At 43.8% G+C, this 23,615-nt stretch overlaps 1 protein-coding gene across 13 annotated transcripts in view; it reads right to left on the bottom strand.

Moving 5' to 3' along the window:
• The window catches only part of APOLD1 (apolipoprotein L domain containing 1), a 60,615-nt gene that overhangs the window by 26,735 nt on the left and 10,265 nt on the right, over nt 1-23,615 (bottom strand). For 4 of the 13 annotated variants that reach the window (XM_045061397.1, XM_045061398.1, XM_019834543.3 and 1 more), the window contains exon 2: nt 6,590-6,755. The exons of 1 other annotated variant lie outside the window; for it this stretch is intronic. Coding sequence is in view for 5 of the 12 variants with exons in the window: in XM_045061404.1 (XP_044917339.1) it covers nt 2,583-3,053; nt 6,619-6,755; nt 18,733-18,757 (633 nt within the window). In the remaining 7 variants the exon portion in view is untranslated. Of the gene's footprint in view, nt 1-2,471; nt 3,054-6,589; nt 6,756-13,186; nt 13,291-18,732; nt 20,928-23,615 lie in introns of those variants that run through there. 8 more of the 13 variants (XM_019834544.2, XM_006933525.4, XM_045061400.1 and 5 more) reach the window with 6 other exon arrangements.

Genomic DNA, 23,615 nt, shown 5'->3' with positions numbered 1-23,615 from the left:
GCTGCCTGTACTTGTTGGCTGTGTCTCCTTCCTCCGTCGCCAAAGCTCGTCATTCCCATCTCTGGCTTTGTCATCACATCACCTTCCTCTCTGACTCTTCTGTGTCCCCCTTTAAAGACCCTTGTGGTCACATCAGGCCAACCAGATAATCCAGGATAACCTCCCCACGTCAGGATCTTAACTTAATCACATCTGCAAAGTCATTGTTCGCAGGTTCCGGGAATTGGGACATGGATATGCTTGGAAAATAACTCAGTCTATGGCAGAAGGTAATATCAAAAGTCAGTTAAGAATTATCCCCCCACTAATATTCCCTTGATTTTTGTTCTCTTAAACCACTGGTTTTAGCCATTAAGCCTATGTCAGCAGAGGTGTGTGTGACATCATCACGAGAGGACCTCAGGAGCCTATCAGAACAGTCCTGCCCCATCTTCATGAGACTACTCCTCCCTCTTATATTACCCAACTTTGTCCCCTCCCAGGAACACTGGTGGGCAAGACAGATTTCACTCACAAAAGATTCCAAAATAGTTCCCTATATGCATTAATTAAATAGTTCAATGCCATTTTGTACCCAAATCTGAAATTTTCAGTTTTCTTTTATCCGTTTTTATCATGCCTATCCATGTTTTCCACATAGCATACCAGAGGATCAGGATTGAGATTTAAAAAACATTTTTTTCCAATGTTTATTTATTTTTGAGAGAGACAGAGAGAGCGTGACTGAGCAGGTGAGGGACAGAGAGAGGGAGACACAGAATCTGAAGCAGGCTCCAGGCTCTGAGCTGTCAGCGCAAAGCTCAAAACAGGGCTTGAACCCACAAACCATGAGATCATGACCTGAACTGAAATCGGACGCTTGACAGACTGAGACACCCAGATGCCCTGGGATTGAAACTAAATGACAAAGGGGCGCCTGGGTGACTCGGTTGAGCTTCGACTCTTGGTTTTGGCTCAGGTCATAGTCTCAGGGGTTCATGGAATTGAGCCCCCGTCACGCTCTACACTGCCAGCACAGAGACTGCTTGGGATTCTCTCTCTCTTCTGCTCTCTGCCCTTCCCCCACACATGCTTGCTCTCTCTCTCTCTCAATAAATAAATAAACGTTTTTAAAAACTGATAAAACTGGGCTCCTGGGTGGCTCAGTTGGTTAAGCGTCTGACTTTGGCTCAGGTCATGATCTCACGGTTCGTGGGTTCAAGCCCCACATTGGGCTTGGTGCTGACAGTGCAGAGCCTGCTTGGGATTCTCTCTCCCTCTCTCTGCCCCTCCCTCACTTGTGTGCACTCTCTCTCTCTGTCTGTCTCTCTTTCTCTGTCTCAGAGTGAATAAACAAACTTAAAAACATTAAAATCATTTAAAAGAATAATAATAATAAAATTAAAATAAAAATGACAAATGCACTATTCCCATTATAATATGCACAACAAAACCTCAATAACAAAATGCTAATAATGTTGAGGGGAAAAAAATTTTAACATAAACATCTTCCCTTTATCAAATGTCTAGAGAGAAATTAAGGTCCAAGCCATGAAATAAAAATCATGAGACATTAAGGTTCAAAGAAAGCAAGGTTCAAAACAAAATGATCCTGTTTTTGTGAATTAAAATTCAAAGAAATTAAAGTCCAAAATTCATTTCCCCCAACTTTTTATTCGAGCTGCTCTGTCTCAGATGGAGGGGATTTCGATGTTTGGGTAGAGGCTGGGATCTTTAGCAACTACATTTTAAGCTGGATCTCACTGGAATGGGGGCAGCTCCTAGAGGGCCTCCAAATTAGAAAGCAATAGTTACCCCCAGCAAGTCTGTACTCTGCTTTTTCCAAGAGTCTACAGATTTACGGAACATGCAAAATGATCACAGCACCCGCTCTACACACACCAGAGGCAGAAAACAAGCCGATTTTTCAAGCAAATTATCAAGCAAAACACATTCCCAGAATCAGTAGTGCGGGTCGCCAACAGTATTTTGGGTCGCCAAAAACTGTTGCAGAAATAACAGCCTCACCAGAAGCCAGTTGAGTGAGACCAAGAATCCAGAATTGATGGACTGTGAGTTAAAACCCAGTTAGGAGGGGGGCGCCTGGGCTGTTCAGTCCGTTGAGAGGCGGACTTCAGCTCAGGTCATGATCTTGCGGTTCATGGGTTTGAGCCCCGAGTCAGTCTCTGTGCTGACAGCTTGGAGCCTGGAGCCTGCTTTGGATTCTGTGTCTCCCTCTCTTTCTGTGCCTCCCCTGCTCGCACTCTGTCTCTCTCTCTCTCTCTCTCTCTCTCAAACAAAAAAAATAAAGACTTTTTAAAAATAAATTTAAAGGGGCGCCTGGGTGGCTCAGTCGGTTAAGCCGCCGACTTTGGCTCAGGTCATGATCTCGAGGTCCGTGAGTTCAAGCCCCGCCTCGGGCTCTGTGCTGACAGCTCAGAGCCTGGAGCCTGTTTCAGATTCTGTGTCTCCCTCTCTCTGACCCTCCCCCGTTCATGCTCTGTCTGTGTCTCAAAAATAAATAAACGTTAAAAAAAAATTTTTTTTAATAAATAAATAAATAAATTTAAAAACCTAGATACGAGAAATCGACTAGCTACAGGTTAATTTCCGCACAATGGCACCTTGCATTTTTCACATCCAGGAAGTTCCACCACTGGCAAGGCATTTGAGGGGCTGCTGCCTCCTTGCCAAGTTAGAATCGCGCAGCACTGGCAACGTCTTCGTGGATCAGATCTTATCTGTGGAGCTGTCCTTTCCCACCCAGATATTAGAAACCTCTTAATTCCCGTGTCCCTTTTGAATTTTAGTTGTCTGCACTGCAGTGTTGCACTGAAGGTGAATTCCGTCCAGTGACAGAGCTCCCAAAGTAACCAGTAAGCATTTTTATTCCTGTGCTGCCGTGGCTTTTTCCACCGCCTCTTTCTGTGGCATTCCTCAGGCGGAAGAAAACCATCACCCGGGGAGGATTTCTCCATCCCATTTCCGTAACCAGTTTCTAGCAACCTCGAGGACAAGTAGAGGGAGTGATTCTTGAGCCACATAAATGCAAACTTAGTCCATCCACTTTTGCCCTTGAAGATAGTTCAAAACAACATAAAAGAGGAATCAGAATTAGGACTGTTTGTTTACATTACCCACCTAAACTTAGTACTAGCACATTGAAAACTAATCTCTCATTAGTGCTCTGTGGTCCAAAGAGAACCCAGCTGCCCCCACGGTTTAAAAACAGCAAATATTTTTCTACTCCTTCAATATCTAAAAGGGCAGTATATGAAAAGACTGTTTTTTCTCCCTATAATTGAACCCTTGCCTCAGCTGTAACTGCTTATTAAGACCTCTTCAGCCTGCTGGCCCCTGATAAGTCCCTCTCATGGCCCCTGTGCCCTTGCCAAAGTCCTCTTACAGCCTCAGAGTGGCTTTTCTAAGGCCTTTTTTCCCAGGCCACAGCTGCTAAGAGCCCACTGCACCACCATAAAAACCTACCTGGCTCAATGTAACACTGCCAAGATCGAAATGTCCTGCACACACACACTAAAGAGCAAGACCACAGGGCCAAGGCCAATCCCATGCCACTCCAGAAGCCTCAGTCATTCCATGGGCATTCATTCGCTTCTCCCTAATTGTGTACCTTATTTCTCCCACACCAATTTTCTGGCCGATGTATCAAATGTCGGAACACTGAAGCAGAGCCCGATAAATAAATAGCACCCCTTCCTCCTTTTCTGAGTTCAAAACAAACTGAGATAAAGGAGTGGAAGGAGAAGGCCAAAGTCGTACCTAGTTCCTGATAAACCTGGGTTGAGAGTCAGAAAAGCTTCCCAGCACCCAGCTGCAGAATAAAATCCAGCAGTCCAGGTCCAAGGGGGATTTGCCTTGCCGTGAGTGGAGGCGTCAGCCCGCCCTGAGAGCAGACCTCATGCTGGCTGGATTCCAAGGAGGAAAAGTGGGTGGGAATGAACTGAGCATGCCCACTTTATTTTCCCCAAATCTGCCCCTCAAATCATGCCCCTTTTCCGTTCAGGGCTGAGTTAAGAAAGGGCAGAGAAAATGCAACTGCCCTTACTCGGAAGGGTGGTTTTGGCTTGAAAAAAATTTTTTTTTTACTAGTAAAAATATTATATGTAATACTTGAGTAATTAAACAGCATGACCTTTTAAAAAATTTTTTAATGTTTATTTATTTTTGAGACAGAGACAGTGGAAGTAGGGGAGGGGCAGAGAGAGAGAGAGAGAGAGAGACAGACAGACAGAATCCGAAGCAGGCTCCAGGCTCTGAGCTGTCAGCACAGAGCCCAACACGGGGCCAGAACCCACCAATGGTGAGATCGTGAACTGAGCCGAAGTCAGATGCCCAAGTGACTGAGCCACCCAGGTGCCCCCCCTTTTTTAAAAATTTTTTTAATGTTTATTTATTTTTGAGACAGCATGACCTTTTAAAAATCAAAATGCTAGAAGCTTCCCACCTGTTAGACTGCAACACTATGGCTATAATCTGAAATTCTAAAGATGAGATTTCTGGGGCATTGTTAATTAGCATTAGGGAATGTTTCCTCAGTAGTTTTTCATATGTCTTTATGAAAAAAAAACGTAAATTTGGAGTGCCTGGGTGGCTCAGTCAGTTAAGTGTCCAACTTTGGCTGAGGTCATGATCTCACAGTTCTTGAGTTGGAGCCCCCACGAGACAGCATTGGGCTCTCCGCTGTCAGCACAGAGCCTGCTTTGGATCCTCTGTCCCTCTCTTTCTCTGCTCCTCCCCTGCTCACTCCCTCTCTCTCTCTCAAAAATAAATAACCATTAAAAAAAAAAGTAAATTCATACATTTATTAGCTGTGCACTTAAAAACATGATTTACAATTTGGAGCGAGATTTTTTTTTTTTTTTTAGAAATAGAAGGTATGGCTTCTTTTTTTTCTTTTTAAGTTTTTATTTATTTGTTTCGAGAGAGAGAGAAAGCGTGAGTGGTGGAGGGCATAAAGAGAGGAGAGAGCAAGAATCCCAAGCATGCTCTGCACTGTCAGTGGGGAGCCTGATGCGGGGCTTGAACTCACTAACCCTTGAGACCATGACCTGAGCCAAAGTCAGATGCTTAACCGACTGAGCCACCCAGGTGCCCCTGGAGCCAGATTTTAATAAAAGCTTTTCTCATCACGGAGACAAATGTTTTCAGCCTTCTCAGATTCCCTCCACTGCCTCTTCTGTTCTTTCATTTTGTCAGTGCCCCACCCATGTGAGTCACTGCCCATTTCCAGACTTAAATGAAATGGCAGTGTGTGAAATCAGTTTCTGAGTGGTCACAGAGTGGCCAGACGACACTATCTAGGAGTTTAGGAGGTGAACCCTGGCCAACGGAAATGGAGACAGGAGCGTGCCGGCAGGTAAATGCCCTCTTGTGTCCCTCTTGGACTGCTCTGAGAGACAGCTACTTCCTGCAGCCTTTCTGAAAGATCCCTGCTGAAAGGCCTTCCACTGGGAAGACCACTTCCATCCCTTTCCTCATTCTCTCCATCTGAAACTATTTGGGCTGTTTGGGGTCATCCTGCCCTTGCCTTAGGGCGACCCTCAGCACTTACCGCCTCCAAGCTCCCACAAAGCCAACATTTACTGAGTGTTTCTCAGGGAGGCAAAGACAATATCACATTACATACCATATAGGAAACCTTCCTCTTTTTTCTTCATTTTACTTTATTTTTTATTAAGTAATCTCTACATCCAACATGGGGCTCGAACTCATGCCCCCGAGATCAAGAATTGCATGCTCTACCAACTGAGCCAGCCAAGCGCCCTTAGGAAACCTTCCTTTTAAATATTTGTTCAGTTTCTATTTCCTCAAAATCTCTAGGCTTACAGCTCACCCATCTCTACTGCTTATTCAACCTTCTCATCAAATTTTCTTCCAATGATCCCCCTCAGCCTGTGGTAGGTGGAGAACTTTGGTCTTCCCTCACATGTTAATTCTCTTCACTGCCAGCCACCCTGCTGAATTCAGCAAGCCCTCTAGGGTGAGCTGAGTATACAAAGCATGCATTCGTCCCGTGGACAAGAAGGGAGGTATTGCCAGTACATCATTATAATACATCTTTCCCTCTGTCGCACGGGCATAAAACAAAATCCCAAGCAGAGGGAAGAAAAAGTTGTGTCAGGGGTGAAGCAAGTGTGGGGCCTCGGCACGCTCAAGTGTGTAGTGCAATCTGGTGGAGGAAAAGGAGATCGGGAACAGGGATCTCGAGGCAGGGGCAGATATGACCCGAAACTGGGTTCAGAATGAGGTCGAGTCACCTGTGCTGAAGGAGGGCAGGAGCTGGGAACGTGTTTCCAGGAAACACTGGCACAGGCAACAGGAGTGCAGTTTAATACGCGATCTTATATCAACAAACACCCCATATGTTTACTGCCAGGATCAGAACTGATCCCAGTGGCAATGAGACTGATCCTGAAGGTAGACAAATGGATCACCTGCCTGGACTCGAGGGATGAAGAACCAGGAAGCCTGGTGAATATTAACATCGCCCCTCACACTTAACAATACATTCTCCTTATGTATTGGTTTCCATTGCTGCTATAACAAATCACCACAAACCTAGTGGCTTGAAACAACACAAACTTAATACCTTGCAGGACTGTGGGCTAGAAGTCTAACCTGGGTCTCACGGGTGGCAATGAAGGTGTTGACGGTGCTGCATTCCCTTCTGGAGCCTCTAGGGGAGGCTCCTTTTCCTTGCCTCTTCCAGCTTCTAGCAGCTCTGTGTTCCTTGGCTCCACGGTTCCTTCCTCCACCTTCAAAGTCAGCAAAGGCACGTTGAGTTCTCTCATCCCGTCACTCTGATGTCTTCTGCCCTCCTCTTCCACCTTTCAGGACCCTTATGACATTGCATCCACCCAGATAATACCAAATAATCTCCCTATTCGTGGGTCAGCAAATGAGCAAACTTAATTCCATCTGCAACCTTCCCTCCCCTTTAGCCATGTAACATATATTCACAGATTCTGGGAATTAGGGTGTGCGCATCTTTGGGGATCCATCATTCTGCCTACAATACGGCACTGAGTGCTATGGAGAAAAACAAAGCAGGGATGAGGGAGAAGGAATGACCAGTCTTCCATAGGCGTGTCTCTGACCACAGCTGCTTTTGCTTTGAAGGATTCATTTGATTAGATTAGGCCCAGCTAGATAATCCAAGCTATTCTCCCTGTCTCCAGGTCCTCAACATTAATCGCATATGGGAAGACCCTTTTGCCACTTAAGGCAACACTCATAAGTTCCGGGGAATAGGATGTAGACGTCACGGGGAGCCATTATTCTGCCTTACACATCTTATCTGTGATAGAATTTTCTAGGTGTCCAGGCTTCTCATTGACCCTGAAATTTCCAGCTGGAGCTCTGACAGAAGCCCTTGAGAATTCAACTAGTAGATACAATGACCTCAATTTTGTCAGAAAGCAAAAGATTCTTCCCTCTTAACTCCCTTGATTGTAAAAACATGTGTCCTGTTCTCTCTGCTTGGAAGTAAAGCAGCAGCATGATGCCACTACCACCATTAAGATACAGAAGAGTTGGGGCGCCTGGGTGGCTCAGTCGGTTAAGCGTCCGACTTCAGCTCAGGTCACCATCTCACGGTCCGTGAGTTCGAGCCCCGCATCGGGCTCTGGGCTGATGGCTCAGAGCCTGGAGCCTGTTTCCGATTCTGTGCCTCCCTCTCTCTCTGCCCCTCCCCCGTTCATGCTCTGTCTCTCTCTGTCCCAAAAATAAATAAACGTTGAAAAAAAAAAAAGATACAGAAGAGTTACATCAGCCCCAATAATCCCCTGGTGCTGCCTCTTTATAACCAACGCATCTCAGCCCAAATCCCTGACAACCAAGGATCTGGTCTCCGTCTCTTTACTTTTGCCTTCTTGAGGATGCCATACAAATGGCATCACACAATCGGTAGTCACTCAGATCTGGCTTCTTTCACTTAGCAAAATGCATTTGAGATTCACCCGTGTGGCTGTGTGTATAGTTCATTCTTTTTTACTGCTAAGTAGTATTCCATGGTATGGTTACACCACAGTGTGTTTATCCATTCAGTTGGTTTTTTTTTTTTTAATTTTTTTAATGTTTTATTTATTTTTGACAGACGGAGATAGAGCATGAGCAGGGGAGGGTCAGAGAGAGAGGGAGACACAGAATCCGAAGCAGGCTCCAGGCTCTGAGCTGTCAGCACAGAACCCGATGCGGGGCTCGAACTCACAGACCGCAAGATTGTGACCTGAGCCGAACTCGGACGCTCAACCAACTGAGCTACCCAGGCGCCCCATATCCATTCAATTGTTGATGGACATTTTGGTTTCCGGTATTTGATGATTGTGAATAAAGCTGCAACAAATACTCATGTACCATTTTTTTTTTCACGTGAACTTCAGTTTTCATTTCTCTTGGGTAAATACCTAGAATTACTGGGTCATTTGGTGTGTGTTTATCCTTGTAAGAAAACTCCACACTGTTTTCCAAAGTGGCTGCACCATTTTGCATCCTACCAGCAATGTATGGGAGTTCCAGTGGCTCCATAGCCTCATCAGCATTGAGCATTTCAGGTTTTGTTTTGTTTTGTTTTAGTTTGGGTTTAGTTGGGTTGGGTTGGCTTGGCTTGGGTTTTTAGCCATTCTAAGAGGCATGTGGTATTATCTCATTGTGTTTGAATTTGCAACTCCATAATTACTGATGATGTTGAACACACGTTCATGTGTTTATCTGCCATCTGTGTGTATCTCCTTTCATGAAGTATCTGTTCAAAGCCCTTTGCCCATTTTTGAAGAACAAATATTGTTAAAATGTTCATACTACTCAAAACAATGCACAGTTTAATGCAATTCCTATCAAAGTACCAAAAGCATTTTTCACAGAACTAGAACAAATAATCCTAAGATTTGCATAGACCCACAAAAGACCCCAAAGAGCCAAAGCAGTCTTGAAAAAGAAGAACAAAACTGGAGGTATCACCATCCCAGATTTTGAGATGTTCTACAAAGCTATAGGAACCAAAACAGTATGATACTGGCACAAAAATAGGCATATGGATCAAAAGAACAGAATAGAGAACCCAGCAGTAAAACCACGATTATTTTATTATGTTAACCTTCAACAAAGGAGGAAAGATCATGCAATAGGAAAAAGACAGTCTCTTCAACAAATGGCATTGAAAACACTGGGCAGCTACATGCAAAACAATGAAACTAGACCACTTGCTTATACCATGCCCAAAAATAGACTCAAAATGGACTAAGGACCTAAATGTGAGACCTGAAACCATAAAAATCGCAGCAGAGAGCACAGGCAGTAATTTCTCTGACATCAGCCATAGCAACATTTTTCTAGATATGTCTCCCGAGGCAAGAGGAACAAAAACAAAAATAAACTATTGGGACCACATCAAAATAAAAAGCTTCTGTTCAGTGAAGGAAATAACCAACAAAATTAAAAGGTACCTACTAAATGGAAGAAGATATTTGCAAATGCTATATCTGTTAAAGGGTTAGTATCCAAAATATATAAAGAATTTATAACACTCAACACCAAAAAGCCAAATAATCCAATTCAAAAGTGGGCAGAAGACATGAACAGACATTCCTCCTAAGAAGACATATAGATGGCCAACAGACACACAAAAAGATGCTCGATGTCACTCACTCATCATCAGAGAAATGCAAATCAAAACTACAATATCATGTCACACCCGTCAGAATGGCTAAAATCAAAAACACAGGAAACAACAAGGTTGAAAATGTGGGGAAAAAAAAGAACTGCTGTGCACTGTTGTTGGGAATGCAAACTGGTATAGCCACTATTGAAAACAGTATGAAGTTTCTTCAAAAAATTAAAAATAGAATCACCATATGAGGGGCGCCTAGGTAGCTCAGTCTTGATTTCAGCTCAGGTCATGATCTCATGGTTTGTGGGATTGAGCCCCACTTCAGACTCCACACTGACAGTGTATAGTCTGCTTGGGATTCTCTCTCTCTCCCTCTCTCTCTCAAAATAAAAAAAAAAACATTTTAAAAAGAGAAGGAGAAAAAGAATTACCATATAATCCACTAATTGCATTAATGAGTGCAATTAATGTAGAAATTAATTCTACAAAGAATATGAAAAACACTAATTTGAAAAGTTTGATAAGCACCCCTATGCTTATTGCAACATTATTTATAATAGCCAAATTATGGAAGCAGCCCAAGTATCCACCAATAGATGAACAGATAAAGAAGAGCTTAAATATATACATATATTTATGTATATATACATATACATATATGTATGTATACATACATATATACATACAGCTCCAGGCTCTGACCTGTCAGCACAGAGACTGACACGGGGCTGGAATTCACGAGCTGTGAGATCATGACCTGAGTTGGATGTTCAACTGACTGAGCCACCCAAGCACCCCTGTAATAGTAAAAATTTAATGGCAAGACAGAAGAAAAACTTTTTTTTTTTCAGTAAGTCCATGTCAATTATTTGTTTGGATCACTTAGATAAGAAAAATAGGGTAAGTATCAGAAAGGTAAAAAATCAGGGTGTCTGGGTGGCTCAGTCAAACATCCAACTCTTGATCTCACCTTAGGTCTTGATCTCAGGGTCGTGAGTTCAAGACCTCACAATGAGCTCCATGCAGGGTGTGAAGTGTACTTAAAAAAAGGGGGGGGGGGCACCTGGGTGGCTCAGTCTGTTAAGCATCTGACTTCAGCTCTGGTCATGGTCTTGTGTTTTTTGGGTTCAAGTCCTGCATAGGGCTCTGTGCTGACAGCTCAGAACCTGGAGCCTGCTTTGGATTCTGTGTCTCCCTCTGTCTCTACCCCGCCCCTGCTCACACTCTGTCTCTCTCTCTCAAAAACAAATGAACATTAAAAAAAATTTTTTTAGGGGCGCCTGGGTGGCGCAGTCGGTTAAGCATTCGACTTCAGCCAGGTCACGATCTCGCGGTCCGTGAGTTTGAGCCCCGCGTCAGGCTCTGGGCTGATGGCTCAGAGCCTGGAGCCTGTTTCCGATTCTGTGTCTCCCTCTCTCTCTGCCCCTCCGCCGTTCATGCTCTGTCTCTCTCTGTCCCAAAAATAAAATAAAACGTTGAAAAAAAATTTTTTTTAAAAATAAATAAATAAAATAAAATAAAATAAAAAATTTTTAAAAGGCAGAAAATCACTATATATATTTTCACCTTGTAGTGTGATAAATAACAAAAGCAGCCTCTAAAATTGCTCAACTATTTGAAATTTTTAAGTTATCCCCTTAATGCTTATGTCATGGAGAAAATTCAGATTATAACAATAAAGATAATATTTAAAGATATTATTTAAAATATTATCTTTAAATAAAATATTATTTAAAGATATTAAAATATCTTTAAAACATTTAAAGATAATATATATATATTTCACATATAGAATAAAAGAATAAAATAAAAATAAAAGAATCTTTTGCTCATTTTTAATTGGGTTATTTTCTCATTGATAAGTTTTGAAAGTTCTTATATATTCTGCACACAAGTCCTTTGTCAGATATGTGATTTGAAACTATTTCTCCTAGTCTATGGTTTGTGTTTTCATTCTCTTTTACAGTCACTTTCACACAGCAAAAGTTGTTCATTTTGATGAAGCCCAATTTATATATATATATTTTTTTTGATGGATTGTGCTTTTTCAGCTTCATATCTAAGAAACCTTTCCCTCATCCAAGTTCACAAACATTTTCTTCTATGTTTTTTTCTAGAAGCTTGATAGTTTTACATTTTACATTTAGGTCTATGATTCATTGTGAGGTTTGGGCATATCCATTTTTGCATAAGGTGTAAGTTGAGATTCTTTTTTTTTTTCTTTACTTTGGCTTTTTTTTTTTTTTTTTTTTTTGCATATGGTTGTTATTTGTTTCAACATCATTTACTGAAAAGACTATCTTCCTACATTGACTTTTTTGCACTTTCATTAAAAATTGGTTGGGGTGCCTGGCTGGCTCAGTCAGGAGAGCATGCAACTCTTGATCTTGGGGTTATGGGTTCAAGCCCCACATTGGTGTAGAGATTACTTAGAAATAACATCTTTAAAAAATTGGTTGACAATGCATGGGTGTGTCTATTTCTAGACTCTACATTCTGTTCCATTGATCTTTGTGTCTGTCTTTTCAATAAACACCACTCTCTTGATTACTGTGGCTTTGGTGATTAGATAAATCTATTTTTAGTAATCTCTACACCTAACCAGAACTCATGAGCCCAAAATCAAGAGTCACATGCTCTACTGACTGAGCCAGCCAGCCACCCTTAGGTATATCTATTTTTTTTAATTAACTTATTTATTTTGGTTGGGGGTGGCGGATGGGGGTGAGGGAGAGCACAAGCAGGCTAGAAGCAGAGAGAGGAGAAAGAATCCCAACGAGGCTCTGTGCTGAGCCAGACACAGGACTCAGTCTCCTGACCATGAGATCATGACCTGAACCAAAATCAAGAGTCAGTTGCTTAACCACCTAAGCCACCCAGGAGTTCCTAAAGCTATTTTTTTAATCCAAAATTTCTATCATTCAAGATGGGTCATCTTGAGCAAGTTACATAACCTCTCTTAACATCAATTTTCTCAGCTATAAAAAGGATATTAGGGTGGCTCAGTGGGTTAGGTGACCAACTCTTGATTTCAGCTCATGATCTCACGGTTTGTGAATTCAAGCCCCACATAGCACTCTCAGCTGTCAGCGCAGAGCCTGCTTGGGAGCCTCTGTCTCCCTCTCTCTGTCTGCCTCTCCCCTGCTCTCTCTCTCTCTTTCTCAAAAATAAACATTAAAAAAAAAAGAGGATCTTAGGAGTACCTATGTGAAAGAGTGATTATAAGGACTAAGAAGCCAAGGCATGGGAAGCATGGGAGTAGAATTGTTCTGTTTCTAGCCTCCTCCTTTCTTCCTGGATTAGCATCTCCTTCTTTGGGGGAAACAATTCTTCTTACTCACATCAAGCACGTAGTCCTTTTGTAGCTGCCAATCATACTACATGTCCCACCCTGGCCACAGGGAATGGTCAAGGGATGAACACAGGTGCCATGCATAGCTAATTGGAGACTTTCTCCCCTTAGTACTATGGGAGATTGAATTCCTAGCCCTAACTTTTGCTTTTCCCTCTACCCACATACTTTACCATGTAATTTCAGTTTTTCTGACTCAGGAATAAGTATATTTCCTTGGATTTTACCTTTGGGGCTGGCCATGGGACTTGCTTTGGCAAACAGAATGAAGCAGAAGAGACAGAGTACCAATTTTGTCTAGAATTGAAGAGGCCGTAGAATCTTTCTTGTCCTAGTCAATAGGTAAGGAGAAGAAAACTTTTTCACTTGAATGAAGATTGAGTTTTTTTGTTTTATTTTTGTTTTATTTTTTTTAACGTTTATTTATTCTCTTGAGACAGAGAGAGAGAGACAGAGCATGAACGGGGGAGGGTCAGAGAGACAGGGAGACACAGAATCTGAAACAGGCTTCAGGCTCTGAGCTGTCAGCACAGAGCCCAACGCGGGGCTCGAACTCACGGACCACGAGATCATGACCTGAGCCGAAGTCAGACGCTTAACCGACTGAGCCACCCAGGCACCCTGAAGACTGAATTTTGATTAAGCATCAAACTGGACAATTTTAGTTACTGAACGACACTGTGAAAGAGGGTTTTTATTATCCAAGAGTGAGCTAGTAAGCTCCAGAAGCCCAAGACTGAGACTCAAACAGGAACAAGTGAAGGCTAGTGACTCCCACTAAACAGACCTTGGTTGGGGGGGGGGTGACCCCACGTGACATTGCATTTTTATTATACCTTCCTCCACGTCATGCTCATTCAAATATTTTTAAACCATTGCATCTTCTTGTATCTCATTCCTTATTGTCCCTATTTTATTGAACTTTAATCCTTTTCAACAGCTTTCTCTTGCCTTATTGGCACACTTCCTGTTCTCCCTTTTCTTTTAAAATTTTGATCAAAGCAATACATTTTCCTACTGGTGAATCTCAGCAGTAAAGAGCATAGAACTAAAATCAGCATTCCTTTGCTCCTCCCGTGCAGTATTGTTCCAGGTCCTCCAAAAAGGAGCCACCAAAATATAGTTAGACATGCAAGACATTTACCAGGGGAAACATCTGTAGAGGAAGTGAAGAGGAGCCAAGAGAAGTTGGGGAAGCTGTCCAACCATGATGCATATCTGACCTTGAGTGAAGGAGAGCGGGAAGGAAGGAAGGCTGAGTGAAAGTGTCTTGGATCGCAGTGAGGTTGTAAAGAAAGTTCAGCAAGGCCACTGGGGAGTCCTCAAGCCAGTCACCTGAAACCCACACTTGACTTTGTGCTGAGACCATGCTTCCCAAGGCTGCCTCCAGCCAATGATTGAACGCAACGGCCATACTGAAGTAAGACCATACCTGGGAGCCATGAGACTCCTCTGGCTGTTCTTTCCACACCACTCAATCCATCATGGCTTTTCCTATCTTAAACCTGTCACTTCTCATACCTCCCTTTTGTGCATCCTTCCACACCCAGAGTAAGATGGTCCGGGGCCTGCTTGTACTTCTGGGGAAGGCTCAGTTGTAGGCAGTCGGTAGGAAACAGATCGAAGCACAGGAGAAAACAGACAGAGGAAGCCACTTAAACTGGACCTTAGTCTAGGTAAAAGGAGTTGGTGTAACTCTTGAAATCTAGCATGATTTACCAGAACAGGTCATTCAAATGAGATAAAGTAATTTTATCCTGGAGTCTACTCTCTGCACATCTCCCGTCTCGTGGCGGTAGGCAACTGGTAGCTGATTCAGGGTTCAGAGCTTCCCTCATGTCTATCTCCACACGGAGAATTGACCGAGAAGTGCTCTACTGATCCTCTAGAATTCCACACCATGAAGTAGAGGGAAAACAGTTGTGGCCTGCCAAAACCAGATTGTAGCGGATGATTACCACAGCTGTGGAGACACCTCAGGAGCAGGTCCACAAAAATGTCTGCTGCTGTAAACTGTGCATCCGTGCACTGGTAACACCAGACTATGACAAGACTACTATGGGTATTAGCAGACTCTACATCGTACGTCCCAATCACCTTCCTCCACGCCTTGGTGCCTTTGTAGATTTTGTTCAGCCACATGGATACCCCTTCTGCTACTCTTGTTTGTTGGGCCTGGGCCCCGAAAATTCCTATTTATCCTTCAATAGTTAACACAACATCTCCTCTGCAAAGCCTTCCCAGAGCTGCCCTCTCCCACGTGTATGCTCACAGAAGGTTATGCTAACCTATCTCATTGTTCATAACTTATTGTACTGTGGTCACACACACACCTTTGAGCTCCTTAAGGGCTTGAGAGCAGGGATGTTTTTTTTTTTATACCTAATGCTTAGCATACAGTAGGTGCTTAATACGTTTTTATTGGAAGAAGGAAGGAAGGTAAAAGAAAACAGACGCAGAAAAAAAAGAAAAGAAAACTGACACAGAACTTCTTTCCACATCGACATTTTCCAGAACTTTGTGCAAATGAGCATCCTCAAAGCTACGTTAGGTAATTCTTCCTCATACCAGGTGTGAGAGCCATTGTTCCTACAGTTATGTTAGCTATCTTAATGATTCAGCCAGATGACCAGAGAAGAAATTATGCCAAGCACTAATGCAGTGACATCATACCAACATGGCCTGGTTCTCATTTGATTAATTAAGAAATATTGTGCTTAGTAATGAGGCTCTGCCGTAGGAAGCAGGTCTAAGACACCAGCCCTAAAGAAAACATACCTATTATTCCGAGAATGGGCCATGTGACATCAGATTATTAAGTAGTGTTACAACATGCCCTTGGCTTTGAATTGTTCCCAGCCTTCCCGGAGTAAAGAATAATGTGTAGTCAGTGTTCGCTTCACACACAGCAGAGCAACTAAGGAAACCACACTCACACTCCAGCTGCTAAAATGGAATGGATAAATGTATTTATATGAATATACTATGCAAAGGGGAGAAAGCAGGGAGGAATGAAAATGGATGGTGAGGAATATCCGTGAACAGGTAAGGAAAGGATATATTTTGAAAAGTTGCCCCATGTGTGTATACATGAGCCGTGTCCAGTTAGACCTAATATTGAATTACACTCTCATTCATAATAGCTGACGTTTTGAAGCACTTCCTTTAGCCACCATTTCCACACATTATAACAATGTTTTTATAAAGCACTCTCAGATACATTATTTCAGTGGCTCATGTCGACCACCTTGTGGGGAGGTTATTCCTTCCCTTCGTAAGCTTAGCCTAGACATCGTGATGCGAAGATGACGACCCCACCTACAAGTCTGTGGTGGGTCACTGAGGAAGACCATAGACTTCAGCTAATCAGATCTACCTCTGCCCACCCAACCCACTCCCATCCCCAGCTGTGGGTATATTCCCATCCTGGGAAAGCAACTGGCTTTCCCAGGACCTACCTCTCAGGCTCAAAAGAAAACCTAAGGCTTAATTATTCTTTACAAAATTACCTTCAAAACCCAAAGGACAAGAAAACCACCCTAAGAGCTTCTTACAGACACAAATGAAATGGCCTTTAAAAAAAAAATTTTTAAGGGTATTTTATTTTATTTTATTTTATTTTGAGAGACACAGGGGTCAAGCGGGGGAGGGGCAGAGAGAGAGGGAGACACAGAATCGGAAGCAGGCTCCAGGCTCTGAGCTGTCAGCACAGAGCCTCATGCAGGGCTCAAACTCACAAACCACGAGACCATGACCTGAGCTGAATGAAGTTGGTCGCTTAACCGACTGAGTCACCCAGGCACCCCATGAAATGATCTTTTTATGGAGTCCTCTCACCAAATTAACAAATTAGCTAACTTCACTTGGCTCTTATCTTGCTACACTTCCCCCAAAACAAGTTGGGCGGCGCCCCCCCCCCCCCCCCCCCCCCCGCCCCAGGCAAATGAGATAGGAGGTAGGAAACTAACACAAACAAGTTTAGCAAATATAAAGCCTTGGATCATGTCCTCCTACCTAACTCGCAAGGTGGCCTTGGAGAAACACCAGAATCTATATGGATCTTCAGAGGCAAGCTCATGCTTTAATAATAACTCCCTCCTTAGGCCTTCCGAGCCTCTTTTACCATAAAATGGCCTTATCCCCTAAGAAGGGGTTTCCTAACCTTAAAATGTCCCGTGGTAGTTGTAGCCTGCCACAAAAAAAAAAAAAAAAAAAAGTCTACTGATCAAAACTAAGTAGCATCCTCTGTCTTCTTCCTAAAGCAACTTTGGAAAACGATACTATTCTTTCCTTGCCGAGGAGAGAGGGAGACTAAGGTGCAAGAAGTACTAAGATTTTCCTATAGTCATTCCAAAGTTTAGCAGGAGCTTTGTTTTTGTTCTTAATGAAACAATTATTAAAGATTAGGGGGTATCATTTTTCCATAAATGGCAAGACATTGCTGGCCAGAAATATTTAATCACTATACAGTCTTCCAATCTGGCAGAAAGTGAAAGAGAATGATTTGGGATCGAGTGTCACACTGAGCCAGCTGGCCTTGTTCTCATTGAGATTATTTACAAGAATAACAGGACAGCCTCTAAACCCAGGCGAGAGTCAGAAGAGTCAGCGAGACCTAGATCTGAGCCCTCGTTCAGCTGCTTAATGTGACGGTGAGCAAGAGTTAGTTCCAAAAACTCAGTTTCCTCATTGATATAGCTATTTCTCAGAATTTTTGTCAGGGTTAAAAGGAAAAAATGTAGATAAGTGGCTTAGCACACATTGAGTGCTCCATAAAAGTTGGTTCCTGTTATTATCTATCTGTAGGGAGAGAACATCTGCTTATCAGACTATTGGGGATTGTTTTGCCTATGTGCAAAATTCAACCTAGGCACTTCAGGGAGGTATAAATCAAAACCTAATATTTGCAATCATTTTTTCCCTATTTTTTTCCCACTATGAACGAGGGACAATCATAGATACTATTAAAAAGGAGCTGGCGGGGTGCCTGGGTGGCGCAGTCGGTTAAGCGTCCGACTTCAGCCAGGTCACGATCTTGCGGTCCGTGAGTTCGAGCCCCGCGTCAGGCTCTGGGCTGATGGCTCGGAGCCTGGAGCCTGTTTCCGATTCTGTGTCTCCCTCTCTCTCTGCCCCTCCCCCGTTCATGCTCTGTCTCTCTCTGTCCCAAAAATAAAAATAAAAACGTTGAAAAAAAAATTTTTTTTTTAAAATGAGCTGGCATGAAGTTTGCAACAGATAGTTCAGGTACAACCTACTATTCAGTTACTTGCATTCTAATGTATTTTTTCCAAATGAAGGAAAGAGCAGGGAGACATAATTAATGAACAAGGATTTTCAGGTAACATTGGGCACATCTGCCTTTCTATGTGCAGGGAGAGAAAGACTGAAGGCCAGTGCCTTAAGGGACCTTGAAATTTGTAGTGAGCTTCCAATTACCTGTTTGAGCCGGGTTTGGAAGGAACTTTGGAACGGCCAACCCATTTTCAAGGAAACAGAGACCTAGATACTAAGTTAGCACATCTAGTTCACAGGAACGCTATGCTCTATTATAGCTATACTATTATATTTTTATAAGCCTTTTAAACAAGAATGAAATGGCTTCTAAAAGATGTGAAATTATCTGCCCAACCTGAAGATGAAAAGTTCACTAGGAAGATGTGATGTGAAGCTTAGAGTAAGTTAATAGATTTTCCCCTTTTGGAAATTTTTAGCATATGAAATGTATCTCTACCCTGCAAGTTACTCCAAGATATATTTTTTAAATATTACTTACAGTTGCTCCCCAGGAAAGGATACATTTCAAATGTATCTTGATTAGACAGTCCCGTGTAACAAAAGTTCCTTTCCTTGAAAAAGTCTGCAGGAGTTCAGAAAACATAGTAACTTCGCTTTACTGTAACACTGATACTCTTTTCCTGGGCCAGCTTTTGCCTGCTCCTTTTTAGAACACAAAGAATATCCATCTTCTCAATCTCCCTAGCTTTCAGGCCACCTGACGATAGCACAATGCAAATCACTCAGTAACTACATATTTAAATAACCGCTATAGAACAGGAGTTCAGCAGAGGTGTCCTGGGGGAAAAAAAAACGAAATCAATGACCCTGTGCAAGATCTGTATTCTCCTCATTCAAAGCCTCCCCAACTATCCGTCCCCACCTGCCAAGCCAACTTTATCTCTCTGTATGGCCCGGAACAACCCCCCCTCCCCAAATCTAGCTCTTGCGTAGCTACCAATCAGAATCAACCCCTTGCTCAAAAATCCTCAAGGACTTCTATATCAGTTAAGATTTGCATTTGGCAGCTAGTAACAGAGACCAGAAATAATAGTGGCTTAAACAAGATAAAAGTGTATTTTTCTTTTACTTAGAGGAATTCGGGAGATAAGCGGTACAGAGCTGGTGTGGCATCGCCTACAGTTCCTGTATCTTTGTGCTCCACAATGCACCTTCTATCCTCAGAAACAAAGGATGCCTCCTCAAGTTGCATCCATCTTATCCACCCTCCAGGCAGCCAGAAGGGGATGGACGGGCAGATGTCAAACTTTTTCTCAAATGCCGCAGATGTCGAAAACTTTTTTTCAAATGCCTTCAGGGGCCTAACGCAGTCCAGCATACTTCAGGAACACTCTTTAAATAACTGCCAGCCCCATGAATGAACAAATTCTACGGCAGTACTCAAGTAGGGCGATTTATCACTTAGAAAACTTTGGCAAATGTTAACAAGTAGACCCAGGGCACCATATTAGAAACTATAAGGCACAGATTGAAACTCTTAAGAGAGGACACCCTGCTTTAAAATAGCTATATAATTGGCTTTCCACAGTACTAAAATTCCCAGAGTTAGAGATTTATTCTGTTGGGTTAAGAGACTATGTTTCCAGTCAAAGGCACTGTGTTATGCTGAGGAATCAGAGAGCGTTAGAATAAGTAAAGGCAACTTCTGACACACACAGACTTAAAGCACGCATGAAATATAACTCGAGACTACCTAGCAGCACAGGAATGCCAAAATCAATAGGCATTTCAGAGCAGGGTAAAAGGTCCATGAATGTCACTTGGTAAATGTGAGTCAAGTGATTTGTTACTGCACTAACAAGGTGCAAACAGAAGAGGTTAGTTTAGGGGAGGGAGGGAAACTGCCCCGGGGGCTGCTTGGAGCTGCCAGCGGACAGGTGGCTGTACTAATTGGCCCCGGGTTGGCCCTGTGCGTATGAAGGAGTGGACCCCTTAGAAAAGGGGGTGGCTGACAGGCAACCAGAGAGGAGAAGCAGAAAGTAAAGTCAAAAACCATCTCTTGCACGATGGACAGCAAGGACGGCGTGGGTGTCATAAAAGGGGTGCCGCATCAAGACCCCAGCTCTGGGTTCCAGTCCTGCCTCAGCCCCCCCCCTGCCCCACAGTTGGGTAACTTTGGGCAGCCGACAACCTCTCTGGGCCTCAATTTTCCCCAAAGAGGGGCTTGAACCAGATGATTCAAGGTCCCCCCAACAGCGTTAAAGTGAACGTTACTTCATAGTAAGAGCTCCTACTTCAGCGCATCCAAAAAAGGCTGTTGAAATCTACGAGAATGAGTGTTTAAGGAGCAAGAGCAGGTTAGACAGGGGAAGACAGGACGTGTGGGAAGACGGGACGTGGAACCAATGTTGGAAACAAAGCGCGAAACCAAAGAGGCCCTTTTGCTGCTCTGTACCACAGGCCCGAGGTGTCATCTTGGATGTGAGCTTAGGACTTAGCCCAGTCCGCACAGGGAAGGCCTCTTCTCCTATGCGGGGGCTGGGGAGGCGGAGGGGGAGGTGGATACTCCAGAGTCGAAAAAATACTAATAAAATGGCAAACACACACATAGCTATTATTTTTATGCAGGCTTTGTCCTAAAATCTTTACCTATTTTTAATTTTTTTTCTAGAGAAAGAGGGCTTTTAAATCATAAAGAGAGAGGGGCGCCTGGGTGGCTCAGTCGGTTGAGCGTCCGACTTCCGCTCAGGTCACGATCTCACGGTCTGTGAGTTCGAGCCCCGCGTCGGGCTCTGGGCTGACGGCTCAGAGCCTGGAGCCTGCTTTGGATTCTGTGTCTCCCTCTCTCTCTGCCCCTCCCCTGTTCATGCTCCATCTCTCTCTGTCTCAAAAATAAATAAATGTTAAAAAAAATTTTTTTAAATCGTAAAGAGAGAGGCAAAGCAAGAAGCAGAATTAAGGTATGTAACATGCTTGGCCCAGGGCCTGGCACGTGATAGGCACTCATCATCGTTGTTGTTGCTGACAAACCAGGGGCTCAAGGAGACGATTCCCCCCACTTCCTTCTCCCATATAACCACCCTCTACCTTCTGCAGCGGAGTAACAGTGTCCTACTGATGATGGAGCTCCACTCCACTATCCACGGGGCTCCCAGCGCTGCTCAGGTATATATATAACCCCACCTCTGGGCCCCCAGCCACAATCTTCAGCGGAGGATATGCTACAGATAAGCGGTTACTTCCTCCTCTCTCTCCATCACGGCTGCTCCCTTTTCAGTGAAGATTTGTTTTCCTGGCAGAGGGGAGGCGGGGAGGTGAAGGGCAGAGAAGAGAAAGGAAACAAAGAGAAGGTGTAGGAGTGATTTCAGACCCGGGTGCTCCCTGGTGCTGCTACTTAGAGCTTTTGTTTTCGAGCAGTATGGAAGACCGACCCTCTTCCTAGAGACTGAAACCGAAACAACCATGACTGGGGCTGGGAATTACAGGTCACTTAGATTCAGTCCAAAAACACCTGAGTTGACAGCTGAGGAAATGAACAGGAAGCAGTGAATTTGCGAACCCCCCTCGCACAAGCTTAAGGGACAGCTTCTTGCTGGGTCGCAGACCGAATGAATGCAGGTGGTTCTATCGGCTTAGCCAGCAGAGGTCTCTCTTTTCCTAAGCTTCAGTTAAAAAAAAACAACAACCACCCAACTCCATAGGCTGTCCATTTTTATCATCCCTCCTCTGAAGTCTCTTTCCAAAACCAAATAAATAGTGAATCCTTTGGCCAAATTATTTGTAAACATTCAATCCAGTCGCCCAGTAAAAATGGAAGACAAAAACTGTTGAGCTATTTGAAGAAAGCGATTCAGTATCCACTCCTAAGCTGTTCACCTGCTTAGAAGATTCACACCACCTGTACCGGCAAAGGGCAAAACATGGGCCGGCACCCAAAACAAGTCAGGCAACCAGCTTCCGTGAGAAGAGGAGGCAAGGTGAACCAGCAGCTAGTGGGTGGAGGCAAAGTGGCGAGATTCACTTCTTCAGCTCCATCATTTAAAGACCCACAGCAGGCCATAGTATTTTCCAGGAGGAGGGGAGGAGTCCTGCATTGAAGCTGCAATATATTAGTTGTGGCCAGTATCCCCCCTGATGGTCCCAGGACTTCGTGTCCCCTTCATTTACTGAAGCCAGGATTTTTCTTTTAATATTTATTTATTTTTGAGGGAGAGAGAAAGAGAGAGCAAGTGGGGGATGGGCAGAGAGAGAGGGAGACACAGAATCCAAAGCAGGCTCCAGGGTCCGAGCTGTCAGCACAGAGCCTGACATGGGACTCCAATGCACAAACCGTGAGATCATGACTTGAACCGAAGTCTGACACCTAACTGACTGAGCCACCCAGGCGCCCCAAAGCCAGGGGTTTTTTTTGGTTTTTTGTTTTTAATGTTTACTGTTTTTGAGAAAGAGAGAGAGACAGAGCACGAGCAGGGGAGTCCCCAGGTGCCCCTGAAGCCAGTTTTAAAATGTGTTTTATATGGTGTATGTTTAAACAGCATCACAGAGAAACATAAAGGTGCAAGCCTACAGGTCATGATCTCACAGTTCGTGGGTTCCAGCCCCACATTGGGCTTGCTGCTGTCAGCCTGTCAGCACGAAGCCTCCTTCGGATCCTGTCTCCCTCTCTCTGTCCCTTCCCCACTTGGCTCTCTCCCCCCAAAAAATAAAATAAAAAATAAAAAGGTGCAAGCCTAAACATTCTTTCCCACCTCTTATGGAAATTTTTAAAAATATTTTAATGTTTATTTTTGAGAGAGAGAGAGACAGAGTGTGAGCAGGGGAGGGGCACAGAGAGGGAGACACAGAATTTGAAGCAGGCTCCAGGCTCTGAGCTGTCAGCACAGAGCCTGACGTGGGGCTTGAACCCATGGACTGGGAGGTCATGACCTGAGCCAAAGTCGGCCACTTAACCGACTGAGCCACCCAGGTGCCCCCCACCTCTTATGGAAATAATCCTGATCAAGACTAAGGGCTTTGACCAGAATTAGATAAAATGAGGAAATAAGCAAGTTTAACTGAAGCTGCACAAGTCTCTTCAAGTATCCAATGGCTTCCCATTGCTCTTAAAGTCAAGTCCAGAATTCCTAATGTGGCTTCCTTCAAAAGCCCATCTGGACTTGCCCACAGCTCCCCCACAGCACTCACTCCCAGCCACAAGCACCTTTCTTCACTTCCTCAAAGTTCTTTCCTGCCTTGGAGCTTTGGACTGGCTCAGCCTGGGTCTCTCTTCTTCCCCTCCTTCCTTAGACTGGTTAATTCCCGCGCAGTCTCCAGATCTCAGCTGAAGGTCATTTCCTTAGGAGAGACTTCCTAGCCGCCACCACTAGGTTAGGCCCCCTGTTTCTAACGCTTACAGCATCCTACATGGCAACCAACGACAGA

Source organism: Felis catus, chromosome B4, assembly GCF_018350175.1.
Source record: "Felis catus isolate Fca126 chromosome B4, F.catus_Fca126_mat1.0, whole genome shotgun sequence".
Classification (NCBI taxonomy): domain Eukaryota; kingdom Metazoa; phylum Chordata; class Mammalia; order Carnivora; family Felidae; genus Felis; species Felis catus.
Note: the sequence above shows the minus strand (reverse complement) of the source record. Positions and strands in the feature narration are given on the sequence as shown.